Below are 16652 nucleotides of genomic sequence, written 5' to 3' on the forward strand. Positions count from 1 at the left end.
AGACCCAATTCCCTCTGACTAATGCGCCTAACACTATGGGCAATTTAGAATGGCCAATTCACCTGACCTGCACATCTTTGGACTGTGGGAGGAAACCGGAGCACCTGGAGGAAACCCACGCAGACACAGGGAGAATGTGCAAACTCCACACACATACAGTCGCCCAAGGCTGGAATCGAACCTGGGTCCCTGGTGCTGTGAGGCAGCAGTGCTAACCACTGAGCCACCATGCCGCCCTCGAAGCAAAGCCTTGCAAAGCTGTATGAAAGACCAACATTGTCCTGCTTTTAGTATCTCAGCACTACATCCCACTCTTCAATCAAGACTGCAAACAAACAGCAAAGTGATGTCAGGCAGCAGCCCAGATAATAGGGACAGGGACAGGTTCCTGCACGCACAAAGAAATTAATAACATTAGAAGAGAGAGAAGTGATCTTAATAGAGCATAAGATTATGAGCAGAACCGACAAGGTGAATATTGAGAGGATATTTCCTCTTATGAGAGGATCTGGAACTAGTGACCACAATTTTAAAATGATTTAAGATGGAGATGAGGAGAAATTTCCTCTCGGAGAGTCATTAGTCTGTAGAATTATTTTCAATCTACAAGGGTAACAAAGGTGATTGGGGCGCAGACAGGAAAGCGGGGTTAAGATCTTAGGAACAGGAATGTCATTCAGCCCATCAAGTCTGCCTGGCCATTTAAAATGATCATGGTTCCTCGGACACTTCTGTGCCTTTTACCCACCTCATCCCCATAATCCTGCATACCATTAGTAATCAGAGTACGTTAAACATACTCAAGGACTCAGTCTCTGTGCCCTTCTGTGGTACAGAATTTCCGAGTTTGCAACACTCAGATTGAAAGAAAATTCTTCTCACCTCAGTCAAAACGCTATCCCCCTTATCTTCAAATAATGATTCCTGATTCTAGACACCCCAATCAAATGAAATATCTTACCGGTATCTTACCTGCTTATTCCTTTAAGTATTCTGTAAGTTCAAAAGAGATCACCTCTCATTAACATAAACAAGGAAACATTGAAAATTGGAACAGGAGGAGGCCACTTAGCCCTTCAAGCGTGTCCATTATTCAACATGATTACAGCTGAGCATCAAGCTCAGTACCCCTTTCCCACTTTCTCCCTTTACCCTTTGAACCTTTTATCCCCAAAAACTATATTTGACACCTTCCTGAAAACATTCAATGTGGCAGAGAATTCCACAAGCTCACAACTCTGTGCTATTCACATTACACTTCATCTGCTACACATTTGTTCATTCACCGAACTTGTCAAAATTACAACTGAAGTCACTGCATCTTCCCCACTGTTCACCCTCTCATCCAGCTGTGTTATCTGCGAATTTGAATTCCCTTATCATTCATATATATTGTGAACAGCTAGGGTCCTAGTATTGATCCGTGCAGTACCCCACTAGTCACTGATTGCCACTCAAACGAAAAACCATTTATTCCTACTCTTTGTTTACTATCTGCCAACCAGTTCTCTATTTATGCCATACAGACCCAGTTTGTCCAATCTCTCTTCATAGCTCAGTCCAGCATCTCTGGTGAAACTTTATTGCACTCCCTACATTGCAATAATATCTCCCCTGAGATAAAGAAACCAAAAACACACACTGTACTACAGAGGCAGTCTCACCAAGCTCCTATACAACTGAAGCAAGACTACTCCTGTACCCAAATCTTCTTGTAATAAAGGCTAACCCTTTTGAACAACATGCTGCACCTTCATGATAATTTTCAGTGATTTACTGAGAAGGACACCTCAGTGCCTTTCCATGTCTACACTTTTCAACCTCTTAGCATATAAGAAATATCCTACATATCTGCTCCTCCTACTAAAGTGGATAATGTCCACATTTTTCCACATTACATTCCATCTGCTATGTTGTGGCCCATTCACTAAATCTGTCCAAATCTTACTGAAAACATTTTGTGTATCATCTACAAATTTGCAAGTATCATATGCAGTCGCAGAATCATAGAATCCCTACAGTGCAGAAAGAGGCCATTCAGCCCAATGGGTCCTCACCAACCCAGCATTCGTCCAGACCCAGCCTCCTACCCTATCCCTGTAACTCCACATTTACCACGGTTAATACACTTAACCTGCATATCCCTCGACACTAAGGGGCTATTTAGAATGCCAACCCATATAACCTACAAATCTTTGGACTGTGGGAGAATCCAGAGTTTCCAGCAGAAACCTGCACAGACACAGGGAGAATTTGCAAACTCACACAGACAGTTCCCCACGTCTGGAATTGAACCTAGGTCCCTAACCACTGAGCCACCGTGCCTCCAAGTTATTGGTTACATCTTACGAAAACTCGGGCCTAAGTAGCGATCCTTCCAATACCTCACTAGGCACAGCCTGAGGATGGTCCACATCAGAGCAGCTGTGATTTTCTTGAACAGTTGTGAAAACCTGATGGATTGGTTTCAAAAATACACACGATGAAAACAGACACCAGGCAGAGACACGCACAACAGTGCCAGAAATTTGGTCAAAGGTGGGTTTTGATGCAGTTTTTTTTAAAAGATACGTTTTGGTCCAAGTTTCCTTTTCTACCATTTTCCCCATATTTAGGACATATCTTTTCAAACCAAGATTTGTTCAAACTTCTCTTTTTTTCAAGCTGCAGGATATGACACACCCCCTTCACTTCGAGTCAGAATTAAACTGTGAATAATCACCCATTGCCACTTCACTCCTTAATTTGATCTCCTTTCCAGTAAATCAGTCTGAACTGGTTCTTTTATTGGACCGATGAATTGTTAAAAAATATTGTTTATGAGGTGTGGGCATTAATTGGCCGGTCCAGCATTTCATGCCCACCTTTAACTGCCCTTGAGAAGGTCGTGGTGAGTCAACTGAATTCATAGTCTAATTCCATGACAATCAAATAATAGCAACATATGGTGAATGCTGGAAAATCCTTCTCTCACATTCACCTGGTCTGTCTCTGACTCTTTCCTTCCTTTCCTTGACTGCACTGTTACAATTTCTGAGGATCAGACATCCATTGACAACAATCAGAAATCCAGTCACTGCTTCACTACACTTCCTCTTTTTCCAGAAAGGATTCCATTCCATCTTCCCAGTTTTCCATTTCTGACACATTTGCTCCAATGATGCCACCTGCCACCGGGCTCCCTCCGATATGCCTTTTACCTCAACTGAGGATTTCTCTTCATTGATGGCCCTAAACTGTGCCCGAACCATCTCTCATCTTTCCCCTCCTTCCCAAAACATCGGTAGGATTTCCCCTTCCCCTCATTTCTCATCCCACTGGTCTCTGTATTCAAGGGATCAATCTTCTACCATTTCAGCAACTTCCAGCAAGATATCACCCACCAAACACTCTCCCCTCCACTGATGGCATTCTGCAGGGAGTGATCCCTCCATGATACTCTGGTCCACTCCATCATTTCTAACACTTCTTCACGCAACCCATGGCCTCTTTCCAAGCAATTGCAGAAGGCGTAACATTTGCACACTCACTTCTCCCTTCCTCACTACCAAAGAACCATACTCACTTTCCAGGTGCAGCAGTGATTTACCTACACTTCACTCAATCTGCTCTACTGTATTCACTGTTTGCAATGTCATTTGCTTTAGTGGCGAGGTCAAACACAGAAGGAACTTTATAGAACACCTCCTCTCTATCTGCAACAATGACCTCAACCTTCCAGGTGTTTGCCATTTCAGTAAACCATCATGGTACCACACTAACATTTCAGTCCTGGGCCTGCTGTAACGTTTCAACACAATCTCAAGGAACACCACCTTATAGCCTTTCACATTCGATATGAAGTTCCACATTTTCAGAACATGACTTGTGTTCTCCATTTTCATTATACAATACAGCTCCATCATCAACTCATGTCTTCTTTGTATCTTTTTGCCCTCAGCAGACTGGACCCATTTTCTCCTTTACACACCTAACATTTATACCCATCTGACATCTCTATCTCTCCTTTACCACTATTAGCACTCCTTTGACTTTTGTTTTGGGTAACGTCACCATCTGTTCCACCCACTCCTCTCCCCTCTCCATTATCAGCATTTTAAATAAAAACATCATTTTCCAGTTCCTTTTAGTTCTCAAGAAGTCACAGCCTACCTGAAACATTAACTCTGTTCCTCTCTCGATTGGTGCTGCCTGATTTACTGAGTTTCTCAGCAGATTATGCTTTTATCCCGGGGCTATCTATTATCATCAATTTTAATCAAAGAGAGTTCATTATTTTCAAGTTGCTTACCCTTCTTCAATACACAGAACCAAATTGAACATCACATCCTCCCTCATTAGAGATGTCATATACTTATGAAGGAATTAGAAATAACTTCTTGCTTTCATCCAATTTTGTTTCATGCTAAAGCTGAGATTGTGTCATTATTACTATTTGCTTTCACTGCATGTATCTCCTGTTCTCAAACTGACTGCATAAACATGAACCATTGAGCAAATAAAACCAAAAGAATTGTGGCCACCGTAAATCAGAGATAAAATAGAAATTGTTGGAAAAGCTCAGCAGATCTGGCAGTATCTCTGGAGAGAAATCAGTGTTAATGTTTCAGGTGGAGTGATCCTTCCTCAGAAACAATGAGCGTTCTCAGAACTATTGAGCAGTTCAGTTGCTGATCAAGACTCACCACATTTCTGGAAACAAGGTGTTCATTCCTTCCCAGCTGTAGACATTAAGAATTGCCAACCAGAATTTACCCCAGGATGGGATTCCAACAGCACCACCTGAAACCCATTGTAGACAATTATTAACCCTTACTAAACATTTGTAGGTACAAATCATTTCACACATTGTATGCAGGTTTCATTTTATGAAGCGCAAGGATTATGGGGCAATAAATTAATAGAGAAAGCTTTCATTCATTTCAGATTCGCACAAATAAGGATTTCAGTTAGAGGAAATGTGCTGCAGAGGCAACTGTTAACATCGAGGAAAGACTAAGTAGGTTAGATGCTGGATGGGATGCAGATTTTGAAATTTGATTCTGGACCAAAACAGGTTGGAGAGATGTTGCTCAGAGGAACTTAGCTTGAGAATACAGATGGAGAGCACTGACAAAGAGGCAGGTGCATGCTGTTTTAGTTCTTGATGAAATAGGTCATTCTGTGACACAGAAATTCGCTATAACACAACTGACAAATTGGGGACAATGTTTCTCAGGCGCAGAGCTTTAAAGTGTGTATTGGTTATAATGATATTCCTGCCCCATTACTTTAAATAGTGCTGCTATTACACGATTTTCTTAAAACATGGGATTGCAGGAGAATGGAACTGGTGCATTAGAACAGAACTGTATTCTGAAGGAAACTTTAGCTCACACGTAACCAAGTTTGTGAGCAGAGTTGAACCCAAGAAAGATGAACCCAGCATCCACACCCAGGTCACTATTCTAATGTCGAACTCCATCATTGTTAGTCGAAGACTCAAGAGCCAAAAATAGAGTGGATGCTGGTCAAAATTAAATCTCACTTTAGGCTTGTAGTCCATCACTTTAGGACTGGCATGTGGATGACTGAAAGGAAAAGGTAGAGGACAATCCTAGGTAGAAATAAATAGTACCATGGTAAAGAGATTTGTAGTGGAGGATGGCATAGGTGATCATGTCAAATGCCTCAGATATGGAAAGGGAACAAGTAAAACCAAACTAAAGTTTCAATGAGAGAGAATGTAACTGGTCTATCTTGGTCATAATTCCAAAGATATGCAGGTTGGGTGAATTGGCCATGCTAAATTTCCCACTGTGTTCAGGGATGTGCGGGCTAGGTGCATCAGTCAGGGAAAATAGGGTAGGGGAATAGGTCTAGGTGGGATACTCTTAGGAGGGTCGGTGTGGACTTGGGTCAAATGTCTGTTTCCACACTGTAGGGATTTTATGAATTTCTCAGTGCTCTGATCAGCTGGGGCTGGTAAGGTTCAAAAAGAGGATTTTGAGAATGAGTATAGAGCTGAAGAGTGACACATATATAAGGACTGAAAGGGAAGAGAGATAGAGCAGGAGGCGAACAGCACTGAGCAGTCAGTCATATCAGCGGAATCAAAACAGGCAGGAATTCTATTGGAACAAAATACGATATTCCTATTTAAGAAACTGAGTCGAAATTGGGTGGGGTGGAACTGTAGGACAACTCAGGAAGCAGACAATGGATCCAATGGAAAGAATGAGCTGGGAGAGGGTGGTGGAGGCTGGGTGGAATTTTAACAAGAGTGCTTTGTTCCCAACGGCCAAACAGGAAGAGGATGTCAATTCCATGCTCTTGCTTTCTGCTGGTCCTCACGCAGTTTCAGCTAAAAGTTAAACTGCTGCCAAATTTCAGGGGAGACAGTACGGAAACATTATTCCGTGCTGAAACCACCATCAGGCACAAGCTGCAGGTGGGCCTTGATAGCAGCCTCCTGGACAAACAGGGATGCTCCACAAGCCAAAGCTTCCCAGTCCAACACTATTGCTGTTAACACAAGGCCTGAGAGTACAAAGCTGGAACGGGTATATTTCAAATGAAATTTTACTTGTAAATACTTCACATTACATTGGCTTCACATTATTCATATGTCCACTCTCATTAATGTACTGGTATATCTCATTGAAACTATGCACCGAGTGTCAGAAAGGAGTTCGGGGCATTTTTATTGTGGAAATAATAATGTTGCATTTTTTTGTTCATTTGTAATGGAAACTTCACTTACATGTCCAATTACTGTGAGGGACATGAGTGATCTTGCAGGCTGAGCTGATCCTCTTTCAGAGAATGTAAAGGCATTCTGTTTGAGTTGCATTTTCTGAGGATAATTGGCATTTTGTAGGGAAATTCCAAGCCCTGTACGGATCCTGCCAGTCAACACCCTCAGATGGACCCATGTGTGGACAGAAATAACACGTCACTTAGACACCTCATTAATCATTCTTAACTTGGCTGACTGTCTCCACTGGCCCTCATTCCATACAGAAGGACAGACCCTTCCCACATCCTCCCCCAGGCTCGGATACCTCTTTTACTGTTCCCTAAACTTGATACAGCACATCACTTCACCCTCTCACCAGGGAGTCACCCTTGCTGGTCTCAAGCCTCAATACAGATGCAGCCTGAGCTGCCCTCTCTGCTCATCATTCCATTCCCTGGCCCTGCCCTGTGGCTCCACCTGCCCCCTCCTGATTCATATGTCCAATTCCTGCTGCAGAACTATTCCATTGTAATTTCCTGGCATCTTTTGCTTCCTCTTGGTATCATTTCCTTGCCATGTTATTAGCTTACCAGTTTGCTCTGAGCTTTTGATAAATCGGATGTATCATGAACTGTACTAATTCAAGCTACATTCAACTTCTAGAAAACCTTAGGAGGTTCAGGTTGACACTCTCTTTCTTTCTGTTTGTTGTTGTTGCAGGAGCCAACTGCATCCACTGCTGCTTTTCACGATTTAAACTATTTTATTACATCAAATTAATTAGGGAAGTGACTGTTGAGAGTTCTAAGAGTTTTAATTTTTACTGATTGTTATGGAGCAATGTTCCTTATGTTTGTAATCCGCTCAACACAAACAGCTACGAACCCTCAGCAAAAAGAAAGCTCCTTGCACATTGTGATTAGTTATTTGGAAGCCTGACCTTTATCATGAAGGTTATTTCTCGCCCGCACCAGGTCAGGGTCATCTGGTCCGACACCTAGTATTCGTAAGGCTGTGTAATTCAACGCTGTTCCAAACACTGTTGACTTGTCCTCCACATGCCTAGGATTCAAATCAAAACATGTGTCAACATTTGGCTTGAGGGTATAGGCAAGTCTACAACAGGGAAGATGAGAGAAGTTACACCTTTATCATTAACTTCTGAGCACCAGCATTGATTCTGGCATTGGTAAAATTGCAAAGCAGAGTCAACGGACAGCTCGGACAGCTCAGAAACTTCAGTGGAATTTAGTACGACAAAAAATCAACAGTTCATCTCCCTTTTGGATTAACTCCAATCTTTGTGCAGTGTACAACAGGATGGCTTCCGTCTGCATTAGTCAGTAACCCCAGCAGGAGGTGCTCAAGTCTGGAGTATATTTGGCAGCATGGCATTTATTGCTTATGCCAAGCAACCAGGACTATGTTGGAACAGGACATAAAACATCAGTCCAGCAGAATATGTGAAGTTCTAGTGAAATTTTGTCAAGGTGAAACATTAACTCTGCTACTGTCCACAAATCTCTGCCAGCTTACTCAGTATTCATAGCACTGCCTGCTCTTTTATTTCAGACACCCAGCTTGTGCAGTTTTATGCTTTTGTATTAGCATGGGACTGGAGGTACGCGTGGATCACAGGCTGGCTCGGGCAGCCAGTTCCCTTTCTTAAACATCACGAGTCAATGAGCTTTTAGAACAAGCATCTAAGCAGAGGACAACCATGTTAGTACATTCCCCGCAACTCCATGCTTTCTTATGTTGTGGATGAATCTTTTATGCTTCACCTTACCGAACGTGTTCTGGAAATCCAAGTATACAACATCCACCTGCTCTCCTCAATCCACCACACTTGTTATGTCCTCAAAGAACTCCAGTAAGTATGTCAAACATGACCTGTCATAACAGTATGTTGACATCTAACGTCCATGATATTTCTTCCCTTGCCTCCTTACATCTCATATGGGCCTGCATATTTATGCATTGTTAAGGCTGCTAACCCCCACTAGTACCTCCTCACTGTTTTAATTTCTTTGACATGTCACAGTCCCCCGCCGTGATATCTATGCCTTTGTCGTCCCTTCCCATTGTGCAAAGTATTCATTAAGGTCTGTTCCCATGTCTTCAGGGTTCACATCTTACCTCAATAGTCCCCAATGGGCTCTGTTCTTTACTTTATTGGATGTTAATTGGACCCAACAATATTTTCTCATGCACTCTATTAATTTCCTTAAGTTTCTTTTTAAGTTTTCTTCCTGCACTCTTTACACTCTTCTGAGGGACTCTGCTGTAGTGAGCCTCTGCATCTGTCATTGCTTCTCCTTTCTCCCCCCTTTAAACCCACCCTTTCTGTCCCACGAAATGCAGAGTTCTCTACTCTTGCTCCCACTCTTTATCTTTACAGAAGTTGTTTTCCTTCTTGAATACCTCCTACTGCTCGGACACTGTTTCATCTACAAGTAGCTACACGAAGTCCACTTGGGGCAAATTATATCCAATCTTAGTAAAGTTAGCCTTTCCCCAGTTTGGAATGTTTACTTGCAACCTGTTCTTATTCTTTTCCGTAAGTATCCTGAAGTTAATTGAATTATGATTGCTACTCCAAAATGCCACCTGGCAGATTTCAGTGCTGAATATTAGGTCCAGAAACATTCCCTCCCTTGTTGAGCTTTCTACGTACTGTATGAAAACATTTTCTGAGATGCAACTTAAGAATTTTGCTCTCTCTCTACTTTGCACACAATTTATTCCAGTTAATGTTTTGTCTTAAACTTGCCTGAAATTCGGTTTCATACTTGATCATCTACCTGAATGTTTGAGGCTGAAAGTACACACTCAAGAGCCTGTCTGCCCTTTTTGTGTTGGTTTATTCGACTCAAATGGTCTCATTTGATGATGCTTATGAGATATTGTCTCTCTTCATTGCTGTAATCAATTCCTTGGTCAACATTGTGACCTCCTCCCTCCTGGTGCCATGAATCAGAACCCACCTCTCTCTCACCAATCTTTCAGCCATGAGTTTTCTGCCCTACACCATCTTATTCATCTGTGCCTGGTAATCTGGAGAAGTATTCTAGACATTATTAAATTTACTTTTAATTTTAGCCCTGAGCTGCTTGCAATCTCTCAGCACAGCCTCTTTCCCAGTCCTGGATAAGTTTTTGATACCTGTGTGGGCAACAAAAACTGGATCCTTCCCCTCCCACTCCAAGTTCCTCTGCAGCTCAGAAGAGACGACACCCAGGTAGGCAATTCAGCATTGCTGCAGTGAACAGTATCTACTCCCCTAACTATGCTCGACCATATTTTTACTCTATTTCTCTTTTCTCACCTTACCTGAATGGATTCTGGACCACAGTGGCTGTGGTCAGTTCACTCAACCTCCCTACACTCTGAGCTTCCGCCAGCTCCCATATGCAAGACATCACCTGCCCAGCCATCTCGACTCGTCAAATCACATTAATTATTTTAAAAGTGAACGTCTTAACTGTACTCTTCAGCTGCAATAATAGCTCCTGATTTATCCAGGCTACTTGCACTGAAATATATCCAATTTAGTCTTGCTAAACTCACTTCTTCCTTACATGGTCCATATTTCCTCTGTCATCGAGAGTAATTCACTAGGGTTTTACTTTCTAATTCAATCACTGGTCTCTCTCCCCTCTGAACTACTTGGCAGAATTCCATCCCCTTGCTGGTTTTGGAACACCTTGCAGGTTCAGCACTTGGAGGAAAAAAAAAGGTTAGAGGGAGTATTGCTATCAACCTACTTTAAATCTGGCCCAACAGCAATAGAATCACTCTCATAAGGGTGCTGATACCATTCCTTGTCAGATGTAACCTATCCAACTTGTACAATTCCCACCTTCCCCAGAAACAATCCTAGAATCTCAGGAATTGAAAGCTTCCCTCCTGCACTTTCACTGCAGCCCACATATTCACCTGCGCTTCTCTTCTATTCCTTTGTTCACTGAAAATAATGATTGCAGGCCAGAATTGCTACCGTAGACTATTGTCCGTTCTGCCATAACGTGTGTTCCTTCAACGAGGTTGAAGAACTTAGACCGTTATTTGTAAGACGCAAACTTTCCTTACCTGTAATGGCTATAACACAATTCCGGCCCCATTAATTTAAATGGTGTGGCTATTGCGCGATTTTCTTATAATGTGAGATTGCATGAGAATTATCGCATTATATCAGCACCGACTGATATGTATTATATATTTTTCGGAAATCACAGCAATTCAAGTCATCAGTGAACCTTAATAGCTGTCCATCCCTGAGCCTAAGTGTCTTTTAGAGTTATTAAGCTCCAAGGCACAGCAAAAGGCCCACTGGCCATCAGGTTTGTGCTGGTCACAAACCACCACCTAACTATTTGAATCCCATTTTCCCACCACTTGGCCCATAGCCTCGTATGTCGTGGTTTCACAAGTGCACATCTAAATATTTCTTCCATGTTGCGAAAGTTTCTTTACTACCTTTACAGGCAGTGAGCTCCAGATTCCCATCACCTTCTAGTTTAGACTAGAATTCATCCCAAGATACCAAAGGAGTGCAAGAGAAAGACCAGTTAACATTAGAACAAACCCCATCTCCCTATTCTGTGTTTTGTTACAAATTGATTGATACTTACAACCCCCATCCGCCATCAGGAAGTTGTACTGAGTGCAGGTATCGAACCATCTCCTTCCTCTGAGCCTCTGACAATGATATCTTGGCCACATGACAGGTAATCAGTAGCCCTAAAAGATATGAATCATTAACAAAGTTACTCATCTTTAAAATTCACTTTTGCTTTCACATTAGGGTGAATTATATTCAACCCAAGACTGAATGAATCTTTCTGGGATTAAGATGGACAGCCCCACAATTATCTGAAGTCAGCATTTCCTCAAGTCAGAAGTGGCATCAGAAAATATGCAAGTCATCTCCCCACACTAGAGAGAAAGCCTCAAGAAAGTAGATAATGTTACCCTTCCTTTCCACTCCTTATTTTTCCCAATAATTTACAGGGTGTGATGTAGCGCGATACACAGAAAAAAGCAGTTGAAATAATGGCTCAATGCACTACACATCATATCCCAATGCCTCCATTTTCCAGTGTGTTGTTAGTCCTTCTTCACTGATAGTGTGGGGTTTGCAGGGGCGCTTGCTCTGCAAACTTTTCCCTTAGTGTAGATGGGATCAGAAACCAGCATGATTAATAGCAATGTATCCATGGTCTGTTTCTGTAACTTTCCTGACTAACCTGGTAGAAGAAATAGGGGTCCACCATAGTCTCCAGCCCAATGTCCATCCTCAGCCTGTAGCTTTGCATAAAATGTCATTCCCTGCAGAACTGCCTCTTTTGGTGTCGCAGCTCTTGGTAAATTCCTGATAAATTTACTCTGAAAAACAGGCATGAAATGCTTGGATTTTTTTTACTCCAACACAGAAATTATATTCACCGAAACTCAAACCCAAACCCCATTGTCCCCCATTCTAAGGGTAACTGTACAGGAGTGAATACACAAACCCCTCCGTTCCCAAGATCAATGTACAGATGGCAGGGGGCTTTGAGTATAGAGATTTCAGCATTAACGTCCTGAATGATCAATTCTGATACCTTCCCCAGAACTGACAGCAGGTTAACTGGTCAGTAGTTGCCTGCCTCCCTTTCCTCTTAAATGGATTAATTATATTTGCTTCACATATTCTATTCACTTTACTTACCCTTTTCCTTTCGAATACCTGTAAAACTCCTGCTATCGGTTATTACATTTGTAGCTAACTTTCTGTCATTGGTTAAGTTATTTTAGTCATTTTATGCCCTTCTTATTCCAATCATCTGACTTCTCTCTGTGCAGTTATCTGCACTTCTTTAAGATTGATGCATTCCTCAAATTCCTTAGGGATGGCGGTGGGGCTACCACTTCTATTTCTTGTGAGTGTAAAATTATACCTATTCCAAGTGATCTGAAACACTCCTTTAAACATCTCCCATTTCTTCTCTGTTGAATATAGTCCCTAGCCTAGTATCCCAGTTCACTTCAGCTAGCTCAGCTTCCATGCCCTTAATCAAAATTAAAATACTAGTCTTAGACCTTCTCTTTTCCCTTTCAAGTTAAACTCCAATCATATTATGATTACTGTTCCATACTGGTGCCTTTATTGAGGGCACTAATTAATTCCATCGCAATACACAATACCAAACTTGATAGAAATTACTCTCGGTTTGGTTCTGAAATAGCTGCTTTAAGAAACTCTCCTGAAAGCATTCTCAGAACTCCTAATCCAGTCTGCCATTACCAATCCGATTTTCCCAGTGTCTATGAAGATTAGAATTACCTATGATCATTGTCATCCCTTTAGCACAAGCAACCAACATTTCTTTTTGAATACTCCGCCCTACATTTTGGTTATTGTTCGAGTGCCTGAAGACATTGCCACTAGTGACTTTTCTCCCTTACTATTCCTCATCTCCAGCCAAACTGAGCCTACATCCCGATCTGTTATTTGATTGAATGTTGACTTTTGGCTGTCAAAAAATTGTTGAGGCAAGTGAAACAATGTTTTTGAATGCAGATTACTCACAGGGACATGATGCCCTGGAGATTAATATTTAATTCCTGGTGGTCACACTGCAACAGGGAACTACCAACACTTATCCCACCACACCAATTGGATAATAGCTTAAGCATTCACTGTAAATGAAAACATATAAAATTAAAACTACTAGTGAGGGTGTTGACATCAAGGGGGAGTCCAGCTAAGATCACTCAGGTAGTGAAAGGTGGGCCACATCAAGTCTCAGGTAAAGGGATTCCTTTGTTGATGATAAAAACAGTGTTTCAACAACTTCTGGACAGTGACTTTGGAAGATATTAATGCCTTTGAAAAGTTGCAAAGTGGATTCTCTCTAACATCAGGGATCAGGGGTCCATGTTATATTAAGAGACTAGAAGATGTGCTTTCAAACCAAGAAAGTCAGGATAATTGATTGGGGCACTCAGAAAAATCATGAACAATTTTGATATCAGGAAAAAAAGGGACATTGGCTTCAGTGACAAATGTGTCAGTTTGCAAAGGACACCGATTTAAACTAATCAGCAAAAGGAACAGAGGTGGCACAATGAAACATTCTTAATCTAATGAGTTGCTGTGGTCTGAATCCACTTCCTGAAAAGGGTCAATGATACAAGTTCAACTGCAGCATTGAAAGAAAAAAAAAATAGATATGTAGATGAAGGAGACACATTTACAGAGCTACAAAGAAAGGATTTCAGTGGATAGTATAGGCACAATGGTGGTCTCCTACTCTGTATCATTCTGTCAAACCAACCATTTCAGAAGATGAAAGATACAGCAATGAGGTTTTACATCAAATGCGAATCTGGACTTTGCTCTTTTAGTGCCTCATTTGTAAGTAAAATGATGCACATTTTTAGATTTTTTATTAGATTCCCTACAGCGTGGAAACAGGATCTTCGGCCCAACCAGTCCACACTGACCCTCTGAAGAGTAATCCACCCAGACCCCTCTGACTGATGCACCTAAAATGGCCAATTTGCCTGACCTGCACATTTTTCGATTGTGGGAGGAAACCGGAGCTCCCGGAGGAAACCCATGCAGACATGGGGAGATGTGCAACTCCACACAGGCTGGAACTGAACCTGGGACTCTGGTGCTGTGAGGTAGCAGAGCTAACCACTGTGCCACCATGCCGCCCATTATGGCTGTCTATATTGGTTTGAAAACAGAATAAATGGAAACTTTTAATGATACAAGTACATACAGTGTCAAGCCCCAATGAATGTAGCTCCAGCATTGTCTGTTGCCTGTCTTCTGTTTCTCTGTAGTCAATATACTTCCACGTCTGTCTGCCCTCAACATTAGACAGCCTCCATTTCGTCAAATCTGTAGCTGGTTCAGTTTTATAAGGGCCACCTCTTCTCCGCAAACATCTGTGAACAGTAGAAATACACATCCTTCAAACCTGACACAAACCCAGCATTCACCCTGCCACAGACATGAAAACACAGACTGTAATTTGAGTATTCTTACTTGATTTTGTCCAAATCCTCAATGCCAGTTGCACACTACTGCAAAGAAATTCATGCACACATTAGGAAAGTTACTCTACTTCCTTGGAAATGTCCTACTTCTCTTAATGCCAGAGCTTTTTGAAAGAGATGTATGTTTACAAATTTCCAACGGTGAGCCAGCTAACATAGTGAGAGGCTGAGGGATAAGGAATGCTCTAGATTCCATCACAGTGTACGCTAAACTGGCTCATTTCAGCTCAGGAAGAATCAGACTGCAACAGCACCCTTGTAGGGTGAGGAAGTGGAATTTAGTCAGCCTACATTCACACTTCTTACAATTATTGTATTTCCTTGAGGCAAGTGCTTGACAAGGGTTCAGAAAAGATTTACAAGGATGTTGCCAGGGTTGGAGGATCTGAACTACAGGGAGAGGCTGAACAAGTTGGGGCTGTTTTTCCTGGAGCATCGGAGGCTGAGGGGTGACCTTACAGAGGTTTACAAAATTATGAGGGGCATGGATAGGATAAATAGGCAAAATCTTTTCCCTGGGGTTGGGTAGTCCAGAACTAGGGGGCATAGGTTTAGGGTGAGAGGGGAAAGATATAAAAGGGGGCAACTTTTTCACGCAGAGGGTGGTACATGTATGGAATGAACTGCCAGAGGATGTGGTGGAGGCTGGTACAATTGCAACATTTAAGAGGCATTTGGATGGGTGTATGAATAGGAAAGGTTTGGAGGGATATGGGCCGGGTGCTGGCAGATGGAACTAGATTGGGTTGGGATATCTGGTCGGCATGGACGGGTTGGACTGAAGGGTCTGTTTCCATGCTGTATATCTCTATGACTCTAAGAGAGAGTTAGATCAACAAAGAGCCTGTCCTGGGAGTGTTTTATAGGGCCACTGTGGAAATAGCTTTTACAGCACAGGAAGCTTTAGACTGTATCTAGTTCTGTGGTGTCCTCTATTGCCTATATAAATTGATATACACATATAAACAATCTGTATCACCCTTCATATACCATATCTCTTATGCATATATATAACTCCTGTATATGTAAATAAAATCCTCTATATATCACCCCATAAAACCTTCTCTCTATATCAATGGCTAGGTAAGTATAATAACGCTTTAGATATATTGCCCTCTTTCGATTACAATCTCTAGTAACAATAACCACCTATATAAATATCCAATCTGCTCGATGCAAGCCCCTCTAATACTCTCTTAACAATATTCTCTATGCGATACTCAGTATCTGCTATGTTCTGATATACGCAATGCATGTCCTATAGCATACAATCTATGATCTATTCTATACTATACTTTCTCTGTATGAAATATGCTCTATGATTTATTCTGCATATGATCATTTTTTTTCTGTATATGATATGATGCATTCTACATTCTCACCCAGCTGCACACTCCATCCTCCTGCACCAGATCAGATCAGATCAGCTGACCATGGGCCCAGGGACAGGGACCAATCGGAGGCACGCGTTGCCTCCCAGGCCGACCAATGACCGTTCGGTGGGCGGGGCCACACGCCTCCCGCAGCCCCGTCACGCGGGGGCAGGACGTCACAACAGGTGCGCACCAATCAGCGCCGGGTAGGCATGGAAACGGGAAACCAATCAGCCCGAGGAATGGAGCTTCAGGGCTGACCAATGGACTGCGACCGAGAAGCAGGGGATCGATGTGGGGAATTGTGCAGGGTCGGGGGACCGACTGGGTGGGGAGGCCAGGAAGGGGAATCCAGCGGGGTGCAGAGGGAGATCGAGGGGCTATGGGACTGTGGAAGCCGTGGTCGAGGGGCTAGATAGGGGAATCAAGGGCTAGCAGACTGGGGAAAGGGGATTTGAATGGTGATAGACTGCAGAGAGAGAAGGAGGTTCGAGGGACTGGGAGAA

General features: G+C 42.4%; 1 protein-coding gene across 3 annotated transcripts in view; it reads right to left on the reverse strand.

Moving 5' to 3' along the window:
• Nucleotides 1-16241, reverse strand: part of lss (lanosterol synthase (2,3-oxidosqualene-lanosterol cyclase)) — a 100941-nt gene extending 84700 nt beyond the window's left edge. For all 3 annotated transcript variants that reach the window (XM_043693429.1, XM_043693430.1, XM_043693428.1), the window contains exons 1-6: nt 16156-16241; nt 14494-14662; nt 11968-12106; nt 11353-11461; nt 7659-7780; nt 4686-4782 (exon numbers count right to left, since the gene is read on the reverse strand). In XM_043693429.1, coding sequence (XP_043549364.1) covers nt 4686-4782; nt 7659-7780; nt 11353-11461; nt 11968-12106; nt 14494-14662; nt 16156-16172 — 653 coding nt within the window. In that variant the 5' untranslated portion in view covers nt 16173-16241. The remainder of the gene's footprint in view (nt 1-4685; nt 4783-7658; nt 7781-11352; nt 11462-11967; nt 12107-14493; nt 14663-16155) is intronic.
• Between the last annotated feature and the right edge of the window lie 411 nt (nt 16242-16652).

Source organism: Chiloscyllium plagiosum, chromosome 7 (assembly GCF_004010195.1).
Source record: "Chiloscyllium plagiosum isolate BGI_BamShark_2017 chromosome 7, ASM401019v2, whole genome shotgun sequence".
Classification (NCBI taxonomy): domain Eukaryota; kingdom Metazoa; phylum Chordata; class Chondrichthyes; order Orectolobiformes; family Hemiscylliidae; genus Chiloscyllium; species Chiloscyllium plagiosum.